We start from the raw sequence: 23,078 nt of genomic DNA, 5'->3' as shown, positions 1-23,078 counted from the left end.
ACATGGCAATACCCCGTCTCTACAAAAAATACAAAAATTAGCCAGGCATAGCGGTACACACCTGTCGTCCCAGAAACTTGGGAGGCTGAGTTGGCAGGATCGTTGCAGCCCAGGAAGTCAAGGCTGCAGTGAGCCGTCATCAGGCCACTGCACTTAGGTCTCAGTGACACCCTGTCTCAAAAAATTAATATTAAAGAATAGGCTGGGCATGGTGGCTCACACCTGTAATCCCAGCACTTTGGGAGGCCGGTGGGGGGGGAGGGGGGCGGATCACTTGAGGTCAGGAGTTCGAGACCAGCCTGGTCAACACGGTGAAACCCTGTCTCTACTAAAAATATGAAAATTAGCTGGGCGTGGTGGCACCTGACTATAGTCCCAGCTACTCGGGAGGCAGAGGTGAGAGAATCACTTGAACCTGGGAGATGGAGGTTGCAGTGAGCTGAGATCATACCATTGCACTCCAGCCTGTGCAACAGAGCGAAACTCTATTTCAAAATAAAATAAATTTTAAAAAGAAAAAAAAAGTTAACTAGTGCTAATATGCCACTGTTATAACGCCTGTAATCCCAGCACTTTGGGAGGCCGAGGTGGGCAGATCACCTGAGGTCAGGAGTTTGAGACCAGCCTGACCAACATGGTGCAACCCTGTTTCTACTAAAAATACAAAAATTAGCCGGGCGTGGTGGCACGCGCCTGTAATCCCAGCTACTCAAGAGGCTGAGGCAGAAGAATCACTTGAACCTGGGAGGCGGAGGTTGCAGTGAGCTGGGATCGTGCCACTGCATTCCAGCCTGGGTGACACAGCAAGACTCCATCTCAAAAAGTGGCAAATTAAAACAATGTTACTACTTCTTCAAAATTAAATTATCTGAACTTGGCATTTTCTTAGCCTTAGACTTCACAGACCTTACAGTCAACACACAACCCCTATCTCCACTGCCTTCCTCTCCCAGCTCAAGTCTATGTTTTATCAAAAATAAGTCACAGGCAGAAGTGGTGGCGTACACCTGTAGTCCCAGCTACTCGCGAGGCTGAGGCAGAAGGACTGCCTGAACCCAGGAGGCTGAGGCTCCAGTGAGCAGTGATGGCATCACTGCACTCAGCCTGGGTGAAAGAGTAAGACACAGTCTCAAAAAAAAAAAAAAAAAAAAAAGGCTGGGCGTGGTGGCTTCAGCCTGTAATCCCAGGACTTTGGGAGACTGAGGCGGGCAGATCACGAGGTCAGGAGTTCGAGACCAGCCTGGCCAATATGGTGAAACCCCGTCTCTACTAAAAATACAAAAATTAGCTGGGCGTGGTGGTGCATACCTATAGTCCCAGCTACTTGGTAGGCCGAGGCAGAAGAATCGCTTGAACCCAGGAGGCGGAGGTTATCAGTGAGCCAAGATCACGTCACTGCACTCCAGCCTCGGCGACAGAATGAGACTCTATCTCCAAAAAAAAAAGAGAGAGAGAGAGAAAAATATGTAAGAAAAACCAGAATGAAAACGCTATAATTTCTTAAATGAGTTAACATATTTAAAGTACCTTATACACATTAAGTGTTAATTAAACATTAGTTATTATTCCATAGCTGCTAATTTTTTAGGAACTGTTTAAAAGTTTCAACTGTTTTTAAAATCAAATTTAAAAAATAGGTTACAATCTCAGTATAGAAAGGCATGATGTGGCTGGGCACAGTGGCTCACGCCTGTAATTCCAGCACTTTGGGAAGCCGATGTGGGTAGATCACATGAGGTCAGGAGTTCAAGACCAGCCTGGCCAACATGGTGAAACCCCACCTCTACCAAAAATACAAAAATTAGCTGGGTGTGGTGGTGTGTGCCTGTAGTCCCAGCTACTTGGGAGGCTGAGGCAGGAGAACCACCTGAACCTGGGAGATGGTGGTTGCAGTGAGCCGAGATCATGCCACTGCACTCTAGCCTGGCCAACAGAGCAAGACTCTGTCTCAAAAACAAAAAAAGAAAAGAAAAGAAAGGCATGATCCAAGAGAAAATAGAACAAATAGGATGGAGCAATCCTTTATTTTTACACACTTTGACAAGGAGGTTTTTCATAAACAACCTTTCCAGTGGAGAACAGAGAAAAGGAAAATCAGCCTCCAGACATCAGCAGCTGCTCTGCTCAGGGCCGAGGCTCCCCCTTGCCAATGTGGTGAGGTGGAGGGGTGTACTTCCCTTCCTTTATCAGCTTATCCCGCTGCTTCCTGATGGTACCTGCACGTCTCATCTGTCAAAGGAAAACATAATTAAACTGAGGGAGGAGATATGTGCCAAAAAGTGAGAACTGGAAAAACAGATCAATTTTGGTTTCATTTTTAAACTACAAAAGGCCTTTCATCTTACAGGGCCTCTGAAATGAAGTCCGCCTTTAAAGAATTAACATGAAATCACTTCCCAAGCTTTCAAACAAATTTTTAGTATACATAACCTGTCTGAAAACTAACAACTAAAATGTTCTTAATATATATATATAGCAATATGGATATTTGCAAAAACCTTTAAGAGGCATATTTGTGTATACTAAAATCTTTTAAAATATCAAAAGTTTAATCCCAGCACTTTGGGAGGCCGAGGCAGGTAGATCACTGAGGTCAGGACTTTAAGACCAGACTGGCCAACATGGTAAAACCCTGTTTCTACTAAAAATACAAAAATTAGCCAGGGATGGTAGTGCATATCTGTAATCCCAGCTACTCGGGAGGCTGAGGCAGGAGAATTGCTTAAACTTGGGAAGCAGAGGTTGCAATGAGCCACGATTGCACCGCTGCACTCCAACCTGGGTGACAGAGTGAGACTTTGTCTCAATAAATAAATAAATAAAAGTTGGGCTGGGCGTGGTGGCTCACGCCTGTAATCCCAGCACTTTGGGAGGCCGAGGCGGGTGAATCACCAGGTCAGGAGTTCGAGACCAGCCTGGCCAATATGGTGAAACCCCATCTCTACTAAAAATACAAAAATTAGCCAGGTGTGGTGGTGCATGCCTGTGGTCCCAGCTACTCAGGAGGCTGAGGCAGAAGAATCGCTTGAATTTGGGAGGTGGAGGTTGCAGTGAGTTGAGATCGCGCTATTGTAGTCCAGCCTGGGCGACAGAGTGGCACAATCTCGGCTCACTACAACTTCCACCTCCTGGGTTCACGCCATTCTCCTGCCTCAGCCTCCCGAGTAGCTGGAACTACAGGCGCTCGCCACCACACCTGGCTAATTTTTTGTATTTTTATTAGAGATAGGGTTCCATCGTCTTAGCCAGGATGGTCTCGATCTCCTGACCTCGTGATCCACCCGCCTCGGCCTCCCAAAGTGCTGGGATTATAGGCGTGAGCCACCGCGCCCGGCAAGCACTTGTATATTCTATGTGGAAGTGGCACTGCTGCTGTAACTATGCAATGGGCATGAATGAAGCAGAAATAGCCAATATGAGGTCTCTTTTCCCCATATGGAAGTAAAGGCCTGATTCTTACTTAGCCACTAGTCACCGCTGAGTCCTGAATTCTGTCTCTTCTACTCAGATAGGGCATTGGTTGCTTCTCAACAAATCAAAACTATGTTACATGAGTGTGTCAAAGCCACAATAATAAACTGGTCCCTGGATTCTGTGACACAGAAAATTTACTAATTCTGATCACATTATTCCTCTGCTCAAAACCCTCCAGTGGCTATCTTACTGAGACAAAAAGACGAATCCTTATCATGGCTTACAAGGCCTACTCCAGTGACTTCATATCTTAATATTCCCCTAGCTCCCTCCAGTCAGCTCAGGGACCTTTGCACTTGCTGTTTCCTCTGCATGGAACATTCTTCCCTCATATCCATATGGCTCACTTTCTTTAAGTCTCTGGTCTGTCTGCTTTTGCTGAGATCTTCTCTGACTACCCTATTTAAAGTAGCATCCACCTAGCTCCTGCCCCTAGCACTTTCTATCCTTCTCCTGTTTATTCTCCTCACAGTACTTATTATCACGTGTATTTTTACTTGTTATTTTTCTGCCCTTCCTCCCACTATAGCATAAGCTCCACTGAGTCTGAGATTTTTTTTTTGCTGTTTTGCTTACTGTATTCCTAGTGCCTAGACTAGTTTTTGACATAATTTTTTTAACAAATGACTAACTTATCACAGAGATATGAAAAATTAGTATATTCAGCCGGGCGTGGTGGCTCACGCTTGTAATCCCAGCACTTTGGGAGGCGGAGGCGGGCGGATCACAAGGTCAGGAGATCGAGACCATGGTGAAACCCCATCTCTACTAAAAATACAAAAAATTAGCCAGGCGTGGTGGCGGGTGCCTGTAGTCCCAGCTACTCGGGAGGCTGAGGCAGGAGAATGGCGTGAACCCGGGAGGCGAAGCTTGCAGTGAGCCGAGATTGCGCCACTGCACTCCAGCCTGGGAGACAGAGCAAGACTCCATCTCAGAAAAAAAGAGAAAAATTAGTATATTCAGTTAAACATCTCATTAACCTTAAAGAAGTAGTGTTGATATAACTTCCGTAGAAAAAACCCTGATATAAACATTAACCATTTTAAAAGACTACATTCTTACCATTTACTTAAGAGTCTCCCAACACAAGACTAGTCATGGTTTTGAACTATGACAATACCATATGTCAAATCTTTCTCTGAGCTAAAAGCAGTAACTCTGGATAAAAGCATAGGTATTGAAGCCAGCCTTACCAGGATAAAATCCCAGCTCCACCATTTACTAGCTATGTAAGTTCAGGCAATGTCCTTTTCTTTGCCTTAAATTTTGTTTGTTCATTTGTTTGTTTTTCTGAGACGGAGTTTCACTCTTGTTGCCCAGGCTGGATGGAGTGTAGTGGCGCGATCTCAGCTCACTACAACCTCCGCCTCTCGGGTTCAAGCGATTCTCCTGCTTCAGCCTCCTGAGTAGCTGGGATTGCAGGCACCCCCTTACCACACCCAGCTAATTTTTTGTATTTTCAGTAGAGAGGGGGTTTCACCATGTTGATCAGGCTGGTCTTGAACTCCTGACCTCAGGTAATCCACCGCCTCAGCCTCCCAAAGTTAAATTTTTAACTGTGTAATGGGGAAACTACTAGTAACTCATTTCATAGAATTGTGAGAAATAAATGCATTATAATATGCTAAGAACTTACAATAGGACTTGATTCTAATTCTGACTCACTAGCTTCTTCACTTACAGGGAGGTATCTATTCACTTAAAGTGACCCTGAAAATGGTAACTTATCTACTCATAAATTCACAAGATTAGGAAGTGACCTTAGAGCAATTCTTTAATTGTTTCAGATAAGGAAATCAAGACTAAGAAAGGAAAGTGACTTGCTCCAAGTCACAAAACTAGTGGTAGTTTGCTGGACGTGGAGGCTCATTTCTGTAATCCCAGCACTTTGGGGGGCCCAGGCAAGAGGATCGTTTGAGGCTAGGAGTTCAAGATCAGCAAAGGAAACATAGCAAAACCTTGTCTCTATAAACAATTTAAAAAGCCGTACATGGTGGTATGCATTTGTAGTCCTAGCAACTTGGGTGGCTGAGGCAGGAGGATGACTTGAGCCTAGGAGTTTGAGGGTGCAGTGAGCTATGATCACGCCACTGCACTCCAGCCCGGGTGACAGAACAAGACCCTGCCTCAAAAACACGACTAACAGGATGGGTGTGGTGGCTCACACCTGTAATTCCAGCACTTTGGGAGGCCAATGTGGGATCACTTGAGCCCAGGAGTTTGAGACCAGCCTGGGCAAAACAGGGAGACCCATTTCTTTTTTATTTATTTATTTTTTTTATTTTTTATTTTTTTATTTTTTTGAGACAGAGTCTCGCTGTCGCCCAGGCTCGAGTGCAGTGGCACGATCTCGGCTCACTGCAGGCTCCGCCCCCCCGGGGTTCATGTCATTTTCCTGCCTCAGCCTCCCGAGTAGCTAGGACTACAGGCACCCGCCATCTCGCCCGGCTAATTTTTTGTATTTTTAGTAGAGACGGGGTTTCACTGTGTTAGCCAGGATGGTCTCAATCCCCTGACCTCGTGATCCGCCCGCCTTGGCCTCCCAAAGTGCTGGGATTACAGGCGTGAGCCACCGCGCCCGGCTGGGAGACCCCATTTCTATTTTATATAAATAAAATCAAAATTAGGGCCAGGTGCAGTGTCTCACACCTGTAATTCTAGCATTTTGGGAGGCCAAGGCAGAGAGATCACCTGAGATCAGGAGTTCGAGATCAGCCTGGGCAACATGGTGAAACCTTGTCTCTACTAAAATACAAAAAATTAGCTGGGCGTGGTGGCGCACTCCTGTAGTCCCAGCTACTTGGGAAGCTGAAGTGGAAGAATCACCTGAGCCCAAGTTGAGTATGCAGTGAGCCGTGAACACGCTACCGCACTCCAGCCTGGGCGACGGGAGTGAGATGCTGTCTCAAAACATAAATTAAAATTAACCAACCAACAACAAATGAGTGGTGGCAGAACCAGCATCAGAACCTGACTCTCCTAACTCCCAATCCAATGTTCTTTCCACCTTACTACAATGCCTCCTGTTGGTATCAATTTATCAAAATCTTTTTTTTTCTTTTCTTTCTTTTTTCTTGAGATGGAGTCTCGCTCTGTCACCAAGGCTGGAGTGCAGTGGCACAATCTTGACTCACTGCAAGCTCCGCCTCCCGGGTTCATGCCATTCTCCTGCCTCAGCCTCCCGAGCAGCTGGGACTATAGGCGCCAGCCACTACACCCAGCTAATTTTTTTGTATTTTTAGTAGAGACGGGGTTTCACCATGTTGGTCAGGCTGGTCTCGAACTCCTGACCTCGTGATCCGCCTGCCTTGGCCTCCCAAAGTGCTGGGATTACAGGCGTGAGCTACTGTGCCAGGCCATCTTTTTTTTTTTTTTTTTGAGACGGAGTCTCGCTCTGTCACCCAGGCTGGAGTGCAGTGGTGTGTTCTTAGCTCACTGCAACCTCTGCCTCTCAGTTTCTGGCAATTCTCTCGCCTCACCCTCCTGAGTAGCTGAGATTACATACCCCTGTCACCATGCCTGGGTAATTTTTGTATTTTTAGTAGAGACTGGGTTTCACCATGTTGACCAGGCTGGTCTTGAACTCCTGACCTCAGGTGATCTGTCCACTTCGGCCTCCCAAAGTGCTGGGATCACAGGCATGAGCCACTGCATGGGTTTTTTTTTTTTTTTTTTTTTTTTTGAGTCGGAGTCTTTCTCTGTCCCCCAGGCTGGAGTGCAGTGGTGCAATCTCGGCTCACTGCAAGCTCCGCCTCCCGGGTTCACGCCATTCTTCTGCCTCAGCCTCCCAAGTAGCTGGGACTACAGGCGCCTGCCAACACACCCGGCTAATTTTTTGTATTTTTTGGTAGAGACAGGGTTTCACCGTGTTAGCCAGGATGGTCTTGATCTCCTGACCTCGTGATCCGCCCACCTCGGCCTCCCAAAGTGCTGGGATTACAGGCTTGAGCCACCGCACCCGGCCGGTTTTCTTTTTTTGAGACAGAGTCTCGCTCTGTCGCCCAGGCTGGAGTGCAGTGGCACGATCTCGGCTCCATGCAACCTCTGCCTCCCGGGTTCAAGCAATTCTTCTGCCTCAACCTCCCGAGTAGCTGGGACTATAGGCGCCCACCACCACGCCCAGCTAATTTTTGTATTTTTAGTAGAGACAGGGTTTCACCATATTGGCCAGGCTGGTCTCAAACTCCTGACCTCATGATACACCCGCCTTGGCCTCCCAAAGTCTTGGGATTACAGGCGTGAGCCACCATGCCTGGCCAACTCATTCAACTTTTGAGGAGATGAACACTAAGCTGTTAACATCCCTTTTCCACTGCATCGTTGTTCAGGCTCATGTACAGCAATCTCATCAACACCTCCATCTTCTTCAGAATGGAATGAATCCAAAGATGTTGAATGTAATGGATTTGCAAGGTTAAACCTCTTTTCCAATGAGGATTCAATGAATTTGAAATATTTTCACCCAAAGATTTTCAAGGGTCAACATCCAAAGCTAGCTGATATTCTCTGCTTCACAGCCAACTGAAAAAATGGGTATACACACACATGCAATTTCTAACCTGGTGGCTAGAGCAGGGTAAAATACTAAGGAAAATTTGGGAGAAGAGAAAGAATGCTGAGGAACAATGGACCATCCTCATACCTGAAGGCATTTAATTTCCTCATCATGGTACCAAAGTAGGAAAGGTATTTCACCAGAAAAGCTTTGCCAATTCACATTTGGCAAGCCACTGCTCAATGACCCACGAAAAACACTTAAGAGTAATCCCAAAGGAGGCCAGGCACGGTGGCTCACGCCTGTGATCCCAGTACTTTGGGAAGCCGAGGCAGGCGGATCACCTGAGGTCAGGAGTTCAAGACCAGCCTGGCCAGCATGGTGAAACCCTGTCTCTACTAAAAATACAAAAATTAGCCGGGCGTGGTGGCAGGTGCCTATAATCCCAGCTATTCAGGAGGCTGAGGTACGTGAATCCCCTGAACCTGGGAGGCTGAGCCGAGGTGGCACCATCGCACACCAGCCTAGGGGACAAGAGTGAGACTTCGTCTCAAAAGAATAATCCCAAAGGAACAAGAAAGTAATTCAGCTTCCACCTCCATCACTTTCTTACCGTTTTCTGCCGAAGCAAACACTCCATGAAATCATCATATTCTATCTTGCACTCTTTCTCTGCCCGAGTATAACCGATTCCATGTGCACATTCTATCCATTCTTTTTCAAAAGCATGGCATCGACCAGCCATCTTGTAGGGCTGTTCAGCACTCTGGATTGTCAACCATCGATCTAGGTTAAGGCCGAACCTTTTCTGGATGTCCAAGAAAGGCATGGCTGTAACGGAAGATTTAAAAAAATAAGTAAATAAAATACCACAAGAGGGCAATCAACTGAGAAATTTCTAAGAAAAAATTAGATAATCATGATAAGTAGCCCTTTAGAACACTGTTTGATATTATTCTCCCGATTTCTTCTCACCAAACTTTTTCATTAAATAGGTTCTTCCAGTTTATGGCAGATAAGCAGTTTTTGTGCTTTTTCAAAACTCAAGGAAAAGAGAACTATAACTAAAGAACAATGCATAGAAATCTTTTCTAGGTCAGGAGCAGTGGCTCACCTACCATGTGAGATGGAGTCTTGGTCTATCACCCAGGCTGCAGCACATGGCGCGATCTCGGCTCACTGCAACCTCCTCCTCCAAGGTTCAAGCGATTCTCCTGCCTCAGCCTCCCAAGTAGCTGGGACTACAGGTGTGCACCACCACGCCCGGCTAATTTTTGTATTTTTAGTACAGATGGGGTTTCAGCATGTTGGCGAGACTGGTCTTGAACTCCTGACCTCAGGTGATCCGCCTGCCTTGGCCTCCCAAAGTGCTGGGATTACAGGTGTGAGCCACTGCACCCAGTCTAAAATTTTTTTTTAAATCAGCCACTTGTGGGCCAGGCGCGGTGGTTCATGCCTGTAATCCCAGCACTTTGGGAGGCCAAGGCGGGTGGATCACCTGAGGTCAGGAGTTCAAGACCAGCCTGGCCACATGGTCTCTACTAAAAATACAAAAAAATTAGCCAGGCGTGTTGGCACATGCCTGTAATCCCAACTATTCGGGAGGCTGAGACAGGAGAACTGCTTGAACTGGGGAGACGCAGCTTGCAATAAGCCAAGATCCGCCATTGTACTCCAGCCTGGGAGACAGAGCGAGACTCTGTCTCAAAAAAAAAAAAAAAAAAAAAAAAGAAGAAAAAAAGAATTTGGATCCTTTGGTCAGGTTCTGTCTCAAAAAAAAAAAAAAAAAGGCACTTGTGGTGGTATGCACCTGTAGTCCCAGCTACTCCTAAGGCTGAGGCAGGAGACTGAGGCCAGGAGTTCAAGGCTTCAGTGAGCTATGACCTGGCCACTGCACTCCATCCTGGGCAACAAAGCGAGATCCTGTCTCAAAAAAAAAAACAAAAAAAAACAAAAAAAAAACCAGAGCGAAAGAAATGGGTTGAGACTTACTTTGTAGAATATTACAGACATTTGGGAAAAAAATTTACATGCAAATACATAATAATGTTAAATGTAAACACACACACACACACACACACACACACCCTGACTGCCTAAGACGACTGAAAGGAAGCGCGCGCACACTCACAAATATCAATATAAATGTGTACTCATGGTAGATTTAAAGGTGAATTTAGTTGGGCGCAGTGGCTCACGCCTATAATTCCAGCACCTTGGGAGGCCGAGGCGGGCGGATCACCTGAGGCCGCGAGTTCAAGACCAGCCTGACCAACATGGCAAAACCCTGGCTAAAAAAAAAAATAGCCGGGGGGGGGGGGGGGGGGGGGGGGGGGGGGAGGTCGGAGAGACACATGAAGCTCTAAAAAAAAAAAAACCTGGGCCGTGTCCACTACTGAGAGCAGAGAATGGGACGAGGGAGGAGGAGCCGGTTGGCATGCCAGGGCGAAGAGACTGTCAAAAAAAAAAATTAGCCGGGCGTGGGGGCACATGCCTGTAATCCCAGCTATTCGGGAGGCTCAGGGAGGAGAATCGTTTGAATCCGGGAGGCAGAGGCTGCAGTGAGCTGAGATCGCGCCACTACACTCCAGCCTGGGCAACAAGAGCGAAACTCCATCTCAACAAAAAGGTGAATTTAATTTCTTAAGTTCCTTCCCGTCCCTCAGTCATCATTTACTGAGTAGTTACGTTCCAGGAACTCAGATGCGGGGGAAAGCAGCTCCAACGTAAGCACCAGAGACACACTCGGAATTGGGAATACACTGCAAGGAACACGAGTGGGTAAGAGCTCGAAGGAGGAATCACCAACTCTGCCCGGAGACTTGAAGATGCCTTTAACATGGCTTGTGAGTTCGCCAAGTGAAGATCAGTGGGCAGAGTGTTCCACTTGGGCAACAGCCCGAATTACATACCGCCGGAGGTGCTGGCTATGTTTGGGGGACAATGGAGCGCAGCGTGCATGACGGTGAAAAGTATGAAATGAGCTCAGGAGGCTGGCAGGGCCGAAATCACGCAGAGCCTGGAAAGCTGGGATAAGGATCGTAGACTTTAGGTTAAGAAACAGAAAGCCAAAACATTAGTCCGGCAAAAACCTAAACAAATCTGAAAAGTGGAGAGAGCGGCAATCTGCAGGCTCCGGTGCCATTAGCTGTGGAGGTGAAGCGGCCTGGGAGGGCAGGGAACACGCCCTGAGTTCGGGTCTGGGAGAAGGGGACACACAGCAAGCCAAGAGGAAATCTGTTAAAGAGACCTCGGAAGGAAGGTCCTTAAACTAAGCTGCCGCGCAGACATAAGCAGCCCCTACCGATCCGATGCTCGTGCCCTTGACTCTTCTCTGGCTGCAGCTTCAGAACCACTAGCTTGCGACGCGGACGCCTGCCGTAAAGGATGACCTCAGCGCGACGTTTGCAGCCAGACGCCGGAAGCCGACCTTCCCTCAGCCGTCTCCCCAGAAAACCATAGAAACCAAGCCCCTTGGCCTGGTACGGTGGCTGACGTCTGCAATCCCAGCACCTTGGAAGGCTGAGGCAGGAAGATAACTTCAGCCCAGGAGTTCGAGAACAGCCTGGGCAACATGGCGAAACTCCCGTCTCTACAAAAAATAAAAAATTAGCCGGGCATGGTGGTGCATGCCTGTGGTTCCAGCTACTCAGGAGGCTGAGGTGGGAGGATCCCTTGAGCCCAGGAGATTGAGGCTGTAGTGAGCCATGATCACACCATTCCATTGCATTCCAGCCCTGGCAACAGAGCAAGACCTTATCTCAGGGGGAGAGCGAGAGCGAGAGAGAGAGAGGATGAAGAAGAGAGAGAGGAGGTAGAGAGAGAGAGAAAGGAAAAAAAAACAAACCCATCAATTATAGAGACACAGGGAAGGCCTAGCCATTAGTGAGTTCTTGCTCCTTTCTTGCACTCTGCCTAGCATGCTCACGACAACACTGACTGGTGAGAGACTTCACCAAAGTCACAGGAGAGAAAGAACACTGGCTCCCTGCCTACCCACTAGTGGTTAAGCACATGGACTATGAGCCCAACCCACCACGTGGGGTCAAATGTAGGCCCCCAGCCAGGCGCGGTGGCTCAGGCCTGTAATCCCAGCACTTTGGGAGGCCGAGGTGGGCGGATCACAAGCTCAGGAGATCAAGACCATCCTGGCCAATATGGTGAAACCCTGTCTCTACTAAAAATACAAAAATTAGCTGCGTGTGGCAGCAAGTGCCTGTAATCCCAGCTAGTGGGAGGCCGAGGCAGGAGAATCGCTTGAATCCGGGAGGCGGAGGTTGCAGTGAGGCAAGATCACGCCACTGCACTCCAGCCTGGCAACAGAGCTAGACTCAGTCTCAAAAAAAAAAAAAAAAAGTAGGCCCCCACCAATTTCGTGTGACCCTAGGAAAGTTTCTTAACTTCTGTGCCTCAGTCTCCTCATCTGTTAAGATAATTATGGTATTCACAATGGAGGGTTGCTATAGGGATTAACAGATTTATGTATAAAGCACTGAGGCGGTGGTGGCTAGCACGTGGGAAACATTCCGAGGCAGTCGCAGTTCTTTGATGTTTCAGCTTTCAGTTTGTGAATCAACTGCTACCATGCCTGTCATCTGTTCCAGAACCTCCAATGACTCCCTTTGACTACATCAGAGACTCTAAAGTGCTGTGTGTATGTCTTTGGGGGGTGGACCACAGGGTGCATGAGATATTATACATTGGAGGTATGGGAGGAAAATACTAGAACATATATATATTATATATATATAAAACTATTATTTTTGAGACAAGGTCTCACTCCCATTGCCCTGCTGGAGTGCGGTGGTGCAATCACAGTTCACAGCAGCCTCAACCTCCCTGGGCTCTGGTGATCCTCCCACCTCAGCCTCCCAAATAGCTGGGACCACATGTGCACGCCACCATGTGCCTGGCAGTCTTTATTATAATTATTATTTTATTTGAGATAGGGTCTCACTCCATCACCCAGGCTGGAGCGCAGTAGTGCTATCATAGCTCACTGCAGCCTTAAACTCCAGAGATCAAGCAATCCTCCTGCTTCAGCCTCCCAAGTAGCTGGGACTACAGACATGCCACTGTGCCCAGCTAATTCTTTTTTTTTTTTTTGAGACAGAGTTTCACTCTGTCACCAGGCTGGAGTGCAGTGGTGCGATCTTGGCTCACTGCAACCTCCACCTCCCAGGTTCAAGCGATTCTCCTGCCTCAGCCTCCCAAATAGCTGGGACTACAGGTGTGCGCCACCACACCCAGCTAATTTTTGTGTTTTTTTTTTAGTAGAGATGAGGCTTCACCATACTGACCAGGATGGTCTCGATCTGTTGACCTCGTGATCTGCCCGCCTCAGCCTCTCAAAGTGCTGGGATTACAGGCGTGAGCCACTGCGCCCGGCCAAGCTAATTCTTTAAAAAATTTTTTTTGTGAAGATGAGTATCTCTCTCTGTTTCCCGGGGGCTCAAGTGATCCTCCTGCCTGGGCCTCCCAATGTGCTGAGATGACAGGCATGAGCCACCATGCCTGGAGCTTTTATACATTTTTTTTTAACACTCTGAGAGAAAGTTGAAGGCAGGCTGCTTGTAAGAATGAGACAGCCTCTTTTATACATTATTAACCTAAGAAAAAATGGGGTGCCCTTGAAAGAGTTTTTTAAGATTAGAAAACAAGGGCCAGGTGAAGTGGCTAATGCCTGTAATCCCAGCATTTTGGGAGGCTGAAGCAGGCAGATCACCTGAGTTCAGGAGTTCAAGACCAGCCTGACCAACATGGTGATATGCTGTCTCTACTAAAAATACAAAAAATTAGCTGGGCATGGTGGCAGGCACCTGTAATCCAAGCTACTTAGGAGGCTGAGGCAGGAGCATCACGTGAACCGGAGAGGCAGAGGTTGCAGTGAGCCGAGATCGCACCATTACACTCCAGCCTGGGCAACAAGAGCGAAACTCTGTCTCAAAAACAAAAAAAGAAAAAGAAACAAAGAAAACAAAAGGAAGTCAGAAGGAGCCAAACCAGTACTGTAAGGTGGATGCCTAATGATTTCCCATCAAAACTCTTGCAAAATTGCCCCTGTTTGCTGAGAGAAATGAGGAGGAACATTGTCATAGTGGAGAATGACTTTCTGGTGAAGCTTTCCCAGGCATTTTTCTGTTAAAACTTTCGCTAGCTTTCTCAAAACACTCTCATAATAAGTAGATGTTATTGTTCTTTGGCCTTCCAGAAAGTCAATAAACAAAATGCCTTAAACATTCAAAAAAAAAAAAAAAAAAAAAAAGTGACATGACCTTTGCTCTTGACTGGTCCACTTTTGCTTTGACCAGACACTCCACCTCTTGGTAGCCATTGCTTTGATTGTGCATTGTCTTTAGGATTGTACTGGTAAAGCCATGTTTCATCTCCTATTACAATTCTTCAAAGAAATGTCAGGATCTTCATCCTGCTTGTTTAAAATTCCCATTGAAAGCTCTGCAGCTGATCTGGGCATGATGGTTTGGCACCTACCAAGTGGAATGTTTGCTCTACTTTAGTTTTTCAGTCAGAATTATGTAAGCCGAACCAAGTGAGATGCATATGGTGTTGGTTATTATTTCTGCTGTTGTCAATCCACTTCAGTTAGGACACAAAATGTTTTTCTCATAAATTGATGTGGATGGTCTGCCACTGTGGGTTTCATTTTCAACATCATTTCATCCCTTCTTTATTTTGTTTCTTTTTTGAGAGAGAGTCTTGCTGTGTCACCCAGGCTGGAGTACAATGGCGCGGTCTTGGCTCACTGCAACCTCTGCCTCTCGGGTTCAAGCAGTTCTCCTGCCTCAGCCTTCCCAGGTAGCTGGGATTATAAGTGCCTGCCAAAATGTCCCACAATGCCCGGCTAATTTTTGTATTTTTAGTAGAGACGAGGTTTCACCATGTTGGCCAGGCTGGTCTTGAACTCCTGACCTCAGGTGATTCGCCTGCCTCGGCATCTCAAAGTGCTGAGATTACAGGTATGAGCCACCATGCCTGGCCAAGTATTCTTAAAGAAAATAAATACTAGGAGTCTGTAGTAGAGGCACAGCCCGGCCTAATCTCATCCCTTCTTAAAACAAATTATCTGGCCGCGTGCAGTGGCTCATGCTTGTAATCCCAGCACTTCGGGAGGCAGAGGCAGGTGTATCACCTGAGGTCAGGAGTTCAAGACCAGCCTGGCCAACATGGCAAAACCCCGTCTCTACTAAAAATACAAAAATTAGCCGGGCGTGGTGGCAGGTGCCTGTAATCTCAGCTACCCAGGGAGGCTGAGGCAGGAGAATCACTGGAACCTGGGAGGCAGAGGCTGCAGCGACCCTAGATCACGCCACTGCACTCCAGCCTGGGTGACAGAGTGAGACTCCCTCTCAAAAAACAACAACAACAAAAGACAAGTTATCTATTTGTAAACTGCTGATTTCTTTGAGGCATTGTAACCATAAGCTTTTTGTAAAGCATCAATGATCTCACCATTCTTCCACCCAAGCTTAACCATAAACTTGATATTTGTTCTTGCTTCAATTTTAGCAGAATTCATGTTGCTCTTATAGGGGCTCTTTTCAAACTAATGTCTTATCCTTCATGGTGCCTCAAAGTAGATCCTGCTCAGACATGTTGTAACAAGTTAGTACAAATTTACTTCGGTGCAAAAAATTTTTGAAATCTATGCATAGTTTTTTCATAATACACATTTTTCATAAACTTTGTGAAGACCTCTTGTATGTCCAGCTGAATACTGCAGGATTATATAACTGGTAACTCATGGCCCTTGCCCACAAAGTGCTAGTGGCAAGTTATCACCTTTTCCAGTCCCCTGCCCCCTTTCTTGTTTGCTGATGGTGTCATCTTCCCAGCCACTTAGGCAGCAAACCCTGGAGTTGTATTCTGCCTTTTCCTTTTCTTTCATTTAGTATTTAATTACAGCACAAGTTCTGTCAAATATTCCTTCAACAAATTTCTGATTTATCTCTTCCTTCTTGTCTCCCAACTCCTCACTTCAATCTGTTCTGCATGACTGGTCATCCTAAAATACAGATTTCATCATATAATTCCTCAGAAATACCATGCAGGGTTGGGCATGATGGCTCATGCCTGTAATTCCAGCACTTTAGGAGGCTGGATTGCTTGAGCCCAGGAGTTCAAGACCAGCCTGAGCAACATAGTGAGACCTTGTCTATACAAAAAATATGTATATATTATCTGGGCATGGTGGTGTGTTGCTTGTAGTCCCATCTAGTTAGGAGGCTGAGGCAGGAGGATCGCTTGAGCCCAAAAGGTTGAGGCTGCAGTGAGCCAGAGCCATGATTGAGCTACTGAACTCCAGTCTGGGTGACAGGGCAAGACCCTGTCAAAAAGAGAGAGAGAGACAGAGAGAAAGGAAGGAAGGAAGGGAGGGAGGGAGGGAGGCAGGCAGGCAGGCTGGGCATGGTGGCTCACACCTGTAATCCCAGTACTTTGGGAAGCCAAAGTGGATCACCTGAGGTCAGGAGTTTGAGACCAGCCTGGCCAACTTGGTGAAGCCCTGTCTCTACTAAAAATATAAAAATTTGCTGGGCATGGTGGCAGGTGCCTGTAATCCCACATACTTGGGAGGCTGAGGCAGGAGAATCACTTGAACCTGGGAGGCAGAAGTTGCAGTGAGCCAAGATCACGCCACTGCACTCCAGCCTGGGCAATGGAGTGGGACTCTATCTCAAAACAAACAAACAAAAACAAAACAAAAAACCACAAAAACAAAAGCAAAAAACTCAACACCTTTTACAATAGCTGCAAAAAATAAAATAAAATATTTAGGAATATACCCAACCAAGGAGGCAAAAGACCTCTACGAGGAAAACTACAAAACACTGCTGAAAGAAATGATAGGTGACACAAACAAATGGAAACACATCCCATGTTCATGGATGGGTAGAATCAATATTGTGAAAATGACCATACTGCCAAAAGCAATCTACAAATTCAACGCAATCCCCATCAAAATACTGCCGCCATTCTTCACAGAATTAGAAAAAACAATTCTAAAAAAAAAAAAATTTTTTAAATGTATATGGAACCAAAAAAGAGCTTGCATAGCGAAAGCAAGACTAAGCAAAAAGAACAAATCTGGAGGCATCACATTACCTGATTTTAAACTATACTATAAGGCCATAGTCACAAAACAGCATAGTACTGGTATAAAAATAGGCATGTAGGCCGGGCGCGGTGGCTCACACCTGTAATCCTAGCACTTTGGGAGGCCGAGACAGCTGGATCATCTGAGGTCAGGAGTTTGAGACCAGCCTGGCCAATATGGCCAAACCCCACCTCTACTAAAAATAAAAAAATTAGCCCGGCGTAGGGGTGCATGCCTGTAATCCCAGCTAATCGAGAGGCTGAGGAAGGAGAATTGCTTGAACTTGGAAGGTGGAGGTTGCAGCGAGCCAAGATCATGCCACTGCACTCCAGCCTGCTCGACGGGAGTGAGACTCCATCTCAAAAAAATAATAATAATAAAATAAATAAATAGGCACATAGACCAATGGAACAGAATAGAGAACCCAGAAATAAATCCAAATATTTACACCCAACTGATCTTTGACAAAGCAAACAAAAACATAAAGTGAGGAAAGGACACCTTTTCAACAAATGGTGCCTGGACAATTGGCTAGCCACGTGTAGGAGAATGAAACTGGATCCTCATCTCTCACCTTAAACAAAAATCAACTCAAGATAGATTAAGGACTTAAATCTAAGACCTGAAACTCTAAAAAGTCTAGAAAATAACTTAGACATTGGCTTAGGCAAGAATTTCATGACCAAGAACCCAAAAGCAAATGCAATAAAAACAAAGACAAATAGTTGGGACTTAATTAAACTAAAGAGATTTTGCATGGCAAAAGGAACAGCCAGCAGGGTAAACAGACAACCCACAGAGTGGGAGAAAATCTTCACAATCTATATCTGACAAAGGATTAATATCCAGAATCTATAACAAAACAAACTCAAACAAATCAGTAAGAAAAAAAATTCCCATCAAAAAGTGGGCTAAGGACATGAATAGACAATTCTCAAAAGAAGGTATACAAATGACCGACATATGAAAAAAAGCTCAACATCACTAATGATCAGGGAAATGCAAATCAAAACCGCAATGCGATACCATCATACTCCTGCAAGAATGGCCGTAATAAAAAAATAAAAAAACAGGCATGGCGGCTCATGCCTGTAATCCCAGCACTTTGGGAGGCCGAGGCAGGCAGATCACCTGAGGCCAGGAGTTCGAGACCAGCCTGGCCAACATGGTGAAAGCCTGTCTCTACTCAAAGTACAAAAATTAGCTGTGTGTGGTGGCAGGCGCCCGTAATCCCAGCTACTCGGGAAGCTAAAGCATGAGAATCGCTTAAACCTGGGAGTTGGAGGTTGCAGTAAGCCAAGATCACGCCACTGCACTCCAGCCTGGGGGATAGTGCAAGACTCTTGTCTCTAACAAAATAAAATAAAATAAAAAAGCAGTAGATGTTGGCATGGATGCGGTGATCAGGGAACACTTCTACACTGCTGGTGGGCATGTAAACTAGTACAGCCACTATGGAAAACTGTGTGGAGATTCCTTAAAGAATTAAAAGTAGAACTACCATTTGATCCAGCAGTCTCACTACTGGGTATCTATTCAGAGGAAAAGAAGTCATTATACGAAAAAGATACTTATACACACATGTTTATAGCAGCACAATTCTCAGTTGCAAAAATGTGGAACCAACCCAAATGCCCATCAGTCAATGAGTGGATAAAGAAACTGTGGTCCAGGCGCAGTGGCTCATGCCTGTAATCCCAGCACTTTGGGAGGCCAAAGCGGGCAGATCATGAGGTCAGGAGATGGAGACCATCCTGGCTAACACAGTGAAACCCCGTCTCTACTAAAAATACGAAAAATTAGCCAGGCGTGGTGGCACGTGCGTGTAGTCCCAGCTACTCGGGAGGCTGAGGCAGGAGGATCACTTGAACCCAGGAGGCGGAGAGGTTGCAGTGAGCTGAGATCACACCACTGCACTCAGCCTGGGCAACAGAGCAAGACTCCCGTCTCAAAAAAAAAAAAAAAAAAAGAAAAGAAACTGTGGTGTATATATATACGATGGAATACTACTCAGCCATAAAAAGGAATGAATTAATGGCATTTGCAGCGACCTGGATGAGATTGGAGACTAATATTCTAAGTGAAGTAACTCAGGAATGGAAAATCAAACATCATATGTTCTCACTGATATGTGGGAGCTAAGCTATGAGGACGCAAAGGCTTAAGGATGATACAATGGACTTTGGGGACTTGGAGGAAAGAGCGGGAGGGGGGCAAGGGATAAAAGACTACAAATAGGGTACGGTGTGTACTGCTTGGGTGATGGGTGCATCAAAATCTCACAAATCGGCCGGGCGCGGTGGCTCACGCTTGTAATCCCAGCACTTTGGGAGGCCGAGGCGGGTGGATCACGAGGTCAGGAGATCGAGACCACGGTGAAACCCCGTCTCTACTAAAAATACAAAAAATTAGCCGGGCGTGGTGGCGGGCGCCTGTAGTCCCAGCTACTCGGAGAGGCTAAGGCAGGAGAATGGCGTGAACCCGGGAGGCGGAGCTTGCAGTGAGCCGAGATTGCGCCACTGCACTCCAGCCTGGGCGACAGAGAGAGACTCCGTCTCAAAAAAAAAAAAAAAAAAAAAAAAAAAAAAAAAAAATCTCACAAATCACGACTAAAGAACTTACTCATGTAACCAAATACCACCTGTACCCTAATAACTTATGAAAACAACACTTCCATGGCCCTTGGGTTCTTGGGATGAAGAAACAGTCAAAATGTCGTAGCCAGTGATCTGTTACAGAAAGATGAATGAAACACAAAGGAGGGAGCCATTCATTCTGCCCTGGCTGTGTGTCAATGCTTCAAGAAAAGGTAAAAATTCTTGGGTTTGGCATTCAAGATCATTCACCCATTTCTAAATCCTCAGATCCCATTGCTTACCGCCCCCACTCAAACTCGTGTTCTCAGGCATCCACAATTGCTTTCACGTTCCAAGCTGTAGGAGCAGTTTCTTCGCCTGGAACGATCCCACCCACTTGCTGCTACCTTCCCACTGTCTCCCTGGCGAATGCCTAATCCATCCAGATCCAGTGTATCACGTCATTTTCTGGTGAAAACTTCCTGAATTCCTCAGGCATTCACTAGGCCTTTTTGAGATCCCATCAGCCCTGTAAACGTCTATTATAGATACTGTTAAATAATGATTCCCCAGCCTCCTCCACTGGGCCCTGCATACAGTCTTGCTGTATGCATGACAGGGGTGCAACGATGTAGGTGTCAGTCTTCCTTGGCCGCAAAGGCTGAGAAACTACAACTCCCAGAGTACCCCCTACCAGAACTGAGCCTGCGTGTTGCCACTGGCCGCTGCCTGCATTTTGTTGCTCCCTATGTCACAAGCGAGGTAATGTTGCTGTCCCCTCCCCCCTTCCCTACCTTTACCTTTTCTTTGCCTGGATCTGCATATCCATTGCTTCATGGGTGTTTTTATACTGAAATCAAAGGAGGCCTTCATGTGTAGAGAGGCAAGCCCAGGCTATCGCTGTTTTCCGTTTCATGGATCCCGAGGCCCCGACGCCCAGTGGAATAGGACTAGGTATTCTTCCCAACATAGCCTTGCTCCCAGGGTAACAAAGTGGGGCTGGAAGTGCTAATGCAAGGCCCTGAGTCCCACCCCTCTGAACAAGCCTCAGCTGCTGCATGCACAGGGTGTCTGTAAGGTTGTAGGCAGAGCCGTCTAAAGGTTCCCTGGGTCTGCATTCACGGGATTTCTGTCCTTGACCTGTAAGGTTCCCTCATGTTTACACACCTTAGTCATAACCTGAGAAAAGCTCTCACAGTACCCTTCTACAGATAGGCCATCTATAATTTAGCACATTGGGAACTTTATTTAGGTCTGTATCCTGGTACCACTGCCACACAGATTTGAATAAGCTGGGTAGCACATTTGAGGAAGACGGTGTTTAGAAAGTCTCCCTACTCCTAACCTGGTAATTCGGCTGTAGGACAGACACAACAGAGAAGCAAAGTGATGTGAAAAACAAACGGGTCTTAAGGGCTGGAATATAATGGAAAGCAGAGCGATCATCTAAGTGACATCTAAGATTGTGCCACTTGGAGGTGGAGGAAATATCAAGTTGAACAGGTGAAACAATCAGGAATCACTGAGACAAAATGAATTGGGGAGAGACTGTGCCAGGCTCATGGTGGGAGGGGTAACTTGATTTTGGTAAACATCCCATCCCTAGAACAACTAACTCCTCTCATTTTGATTTATAGAGCTGCCTTTTAACTTTAACTAGGCTCCCCAAGTAGTATGATTACATGAAGAAAATAAACTAGTAAGGCCAAAGGACCAGTCTACCTGACATATATTTTCATCATAAATTAACACACTGGAGTCTTGGTTTTTTTTTTTTTTTTGAGACGGAGTCTCACTCTGTTGCCCAGGCTGGAGTGCAGTGGTGTGATCTCGGCTCACTGCAACCTCAGCCCCTCCAGGTTTAAGCAATTCTCTGCCTCTGCCTCTGGAGTAGCTGGGATTACAGGTGCGTGCCACCACGCCCGGCTAATTTTTTTGTATTTTTAGTAGAGACAGGGTTTCACGCCCGGCTAATTTTTTTGTATTTTTAGTAGAGACAGGGTTTCACCATTTTGGCCAGGCTGGTCTTGAACTCCTGACCTTGTGATCACCCGTCTCAGCCTCCCAAAGTGCTGGGATTACAGGCATGAGCCACCGCGCCTGGCCAGGAGTCTGGTTTTATAGACCAATACAGCTTTATTAGTGAGTCAGATTCCTGAACACAGATGAGGGTAATTACACTACCTGGAGGGAACTTGCCAGGGCAGCTGAATAACCTTCCCCAGGAAACACCCTGCCCTCTCTCTGTCCAGACCCAAAGAACACTTACCAAAGTAAAGAGTCTTCTGCCCACTAGATTGTGAGCTTCTCTAGGATGAGGACTGCTGAATCACTGATTTTGGCTGCAGAGAGACAGCCTACAGAAGGCTTAAAATTATTTGATCTGGGAGTTAAGAGGAAAGAGTTTCAGGTAGAATACTGAAAATTGGGGAAGAGGAAGAGTAGCCACATAATTCATTAAGTCACTATTTTTTAAATTCTCCAATTTAAAACATAATTAAAAAGTAAACTTTAATGTCGAAAATGCAAACTTGGGGAGGGCAGAAAGATCACACACAAGGTTGTCACTTTACACTTGGAGGGTTGCACAGCAGCCGGGCAGAGGTGCTCCTGACTTCCCAGACGGGGTGGGGGCGGGGCAGAGGCGTTCCTCACTTCCCAGACGATGTGGCCGTAGGACTCCATTGCTGGACATGACTTGAGTTTAAGCCTCTCCCTTCTGCCCTCATCTGGAGATGCTGACAGCCCGGGAGCTCCCACCTTTGGCACTGGATGGAGACCGAAGTCTGGCAAGGCCCTGCCCTCAGCAGGAACTACCCCTGGGCCCCTACTCTGTGACCCTGAGCACAGGCCAGGATTTTTCCCTTACAAGCCACTTTGGGCCTGCCCGGCTCTCTCAGAGCCCTGCTAGGTAGGTGACAACCCTGTTCCCACTGTTTTGTTTTGTTTTTTGAGACAGAGTCTCGCTCTGTTGCCAGGCCGGACGGAGTACAGTGGGGCTATCTTTGCTCACCACGATCTCCGCCTCCTGGGTTCAAGAGATTCTCCTGCCTTAGCCTCCCGAGTAGCTGGGGCTATAGGCGCCCACCACCATGTCCAGCTAGTTTTTGTATTTTTAGTAGAGATGGGATTTCACCATGTTGGCCAGGATGGTCTCGATCTCTTGACCTCATGATCCACCCTCCTTGGCCTCCCAAAGTGCTGGGATTACAGGTATGAGCCACTGGGCCTGGCCCCCAGTTTTTCTACATTCAATTTTAAGTAGAGACGGGGTTTCACGATATTGGCCAGGCTGGTCTCGAACTCCTGACCTCAGGTGATCCACTCACCTCAGCCTCCCAAAGTGCTGGGATTACAGGCGTGAGCCACTGTGCCCAGCCCCCGGTTCCCACCTTCTTAGTGTATGTGCTGTCATCACATT

General features: G+C 46.6%; 1 protein-coding gene across 2 annotated transcripts; it reads right to left on the bottom strand.

Moving 5' to 3' along the window:
* Nucleotides 1-1,996: 1,996 nt before the first annotated feature.
* On the bottom strand, nt 1,997-11,357 carry NDUFS5 (NADH:ubiquinone oxidoreductase subunit S5). Of its 2 annotated transcripts, none has more exons than XM_030823482.1 (3): nt 11,274-11,357; nt 8,583-8,800; nt 1,997-2,229 (listed from the first exon to the last, which is right to left on the bottom strand). In XM_030823482.1, the coding sequence occupies exons 2-3, from the start codon at nt 8,796-8,798 to the stop codon at nt 2,125-2,127; spliced, it is 321 nt and encodes a 106-aa protein (XP_030679342.1). In that variant the 5' UTR covers nt 8,799-8,800; nt 11,274-11,357; the 3' UTR covers nt 1,997-2,124. The 2 variants fall into 2 exon arrangements, with proteins under 2 accessions (XP_030679342.1, XP_030679343.1); XM_030823483.1 differs by having other exon boundaries at nt 2,001-2,229; nt 11,220-11,308.
* Between the last annotated feature and the right edge of the window lie 11,721 nt (nt 11,358-23,078).

Source organism: Nomascus leucogenys, chromosome 12 (assembly GCF_006542625.1).
Source record: "Nomascus leucogenys isolate Asia chromosome 12, Asia_NLE_v1, whole genome shotgun sequence".
Taxonomy (NCBI): domain Eukaryota; kingdom Metazoa; phylum Chordata; class Mammalia; order Primates; family Hylobatidae; genus Nomascus; species Nomascus leucogenys.
The sequence above is the reverse complement of the archived record's forward strand: the minus strand, read 5'-3'. Positions and strand labels throughout refer to the sequence as shown.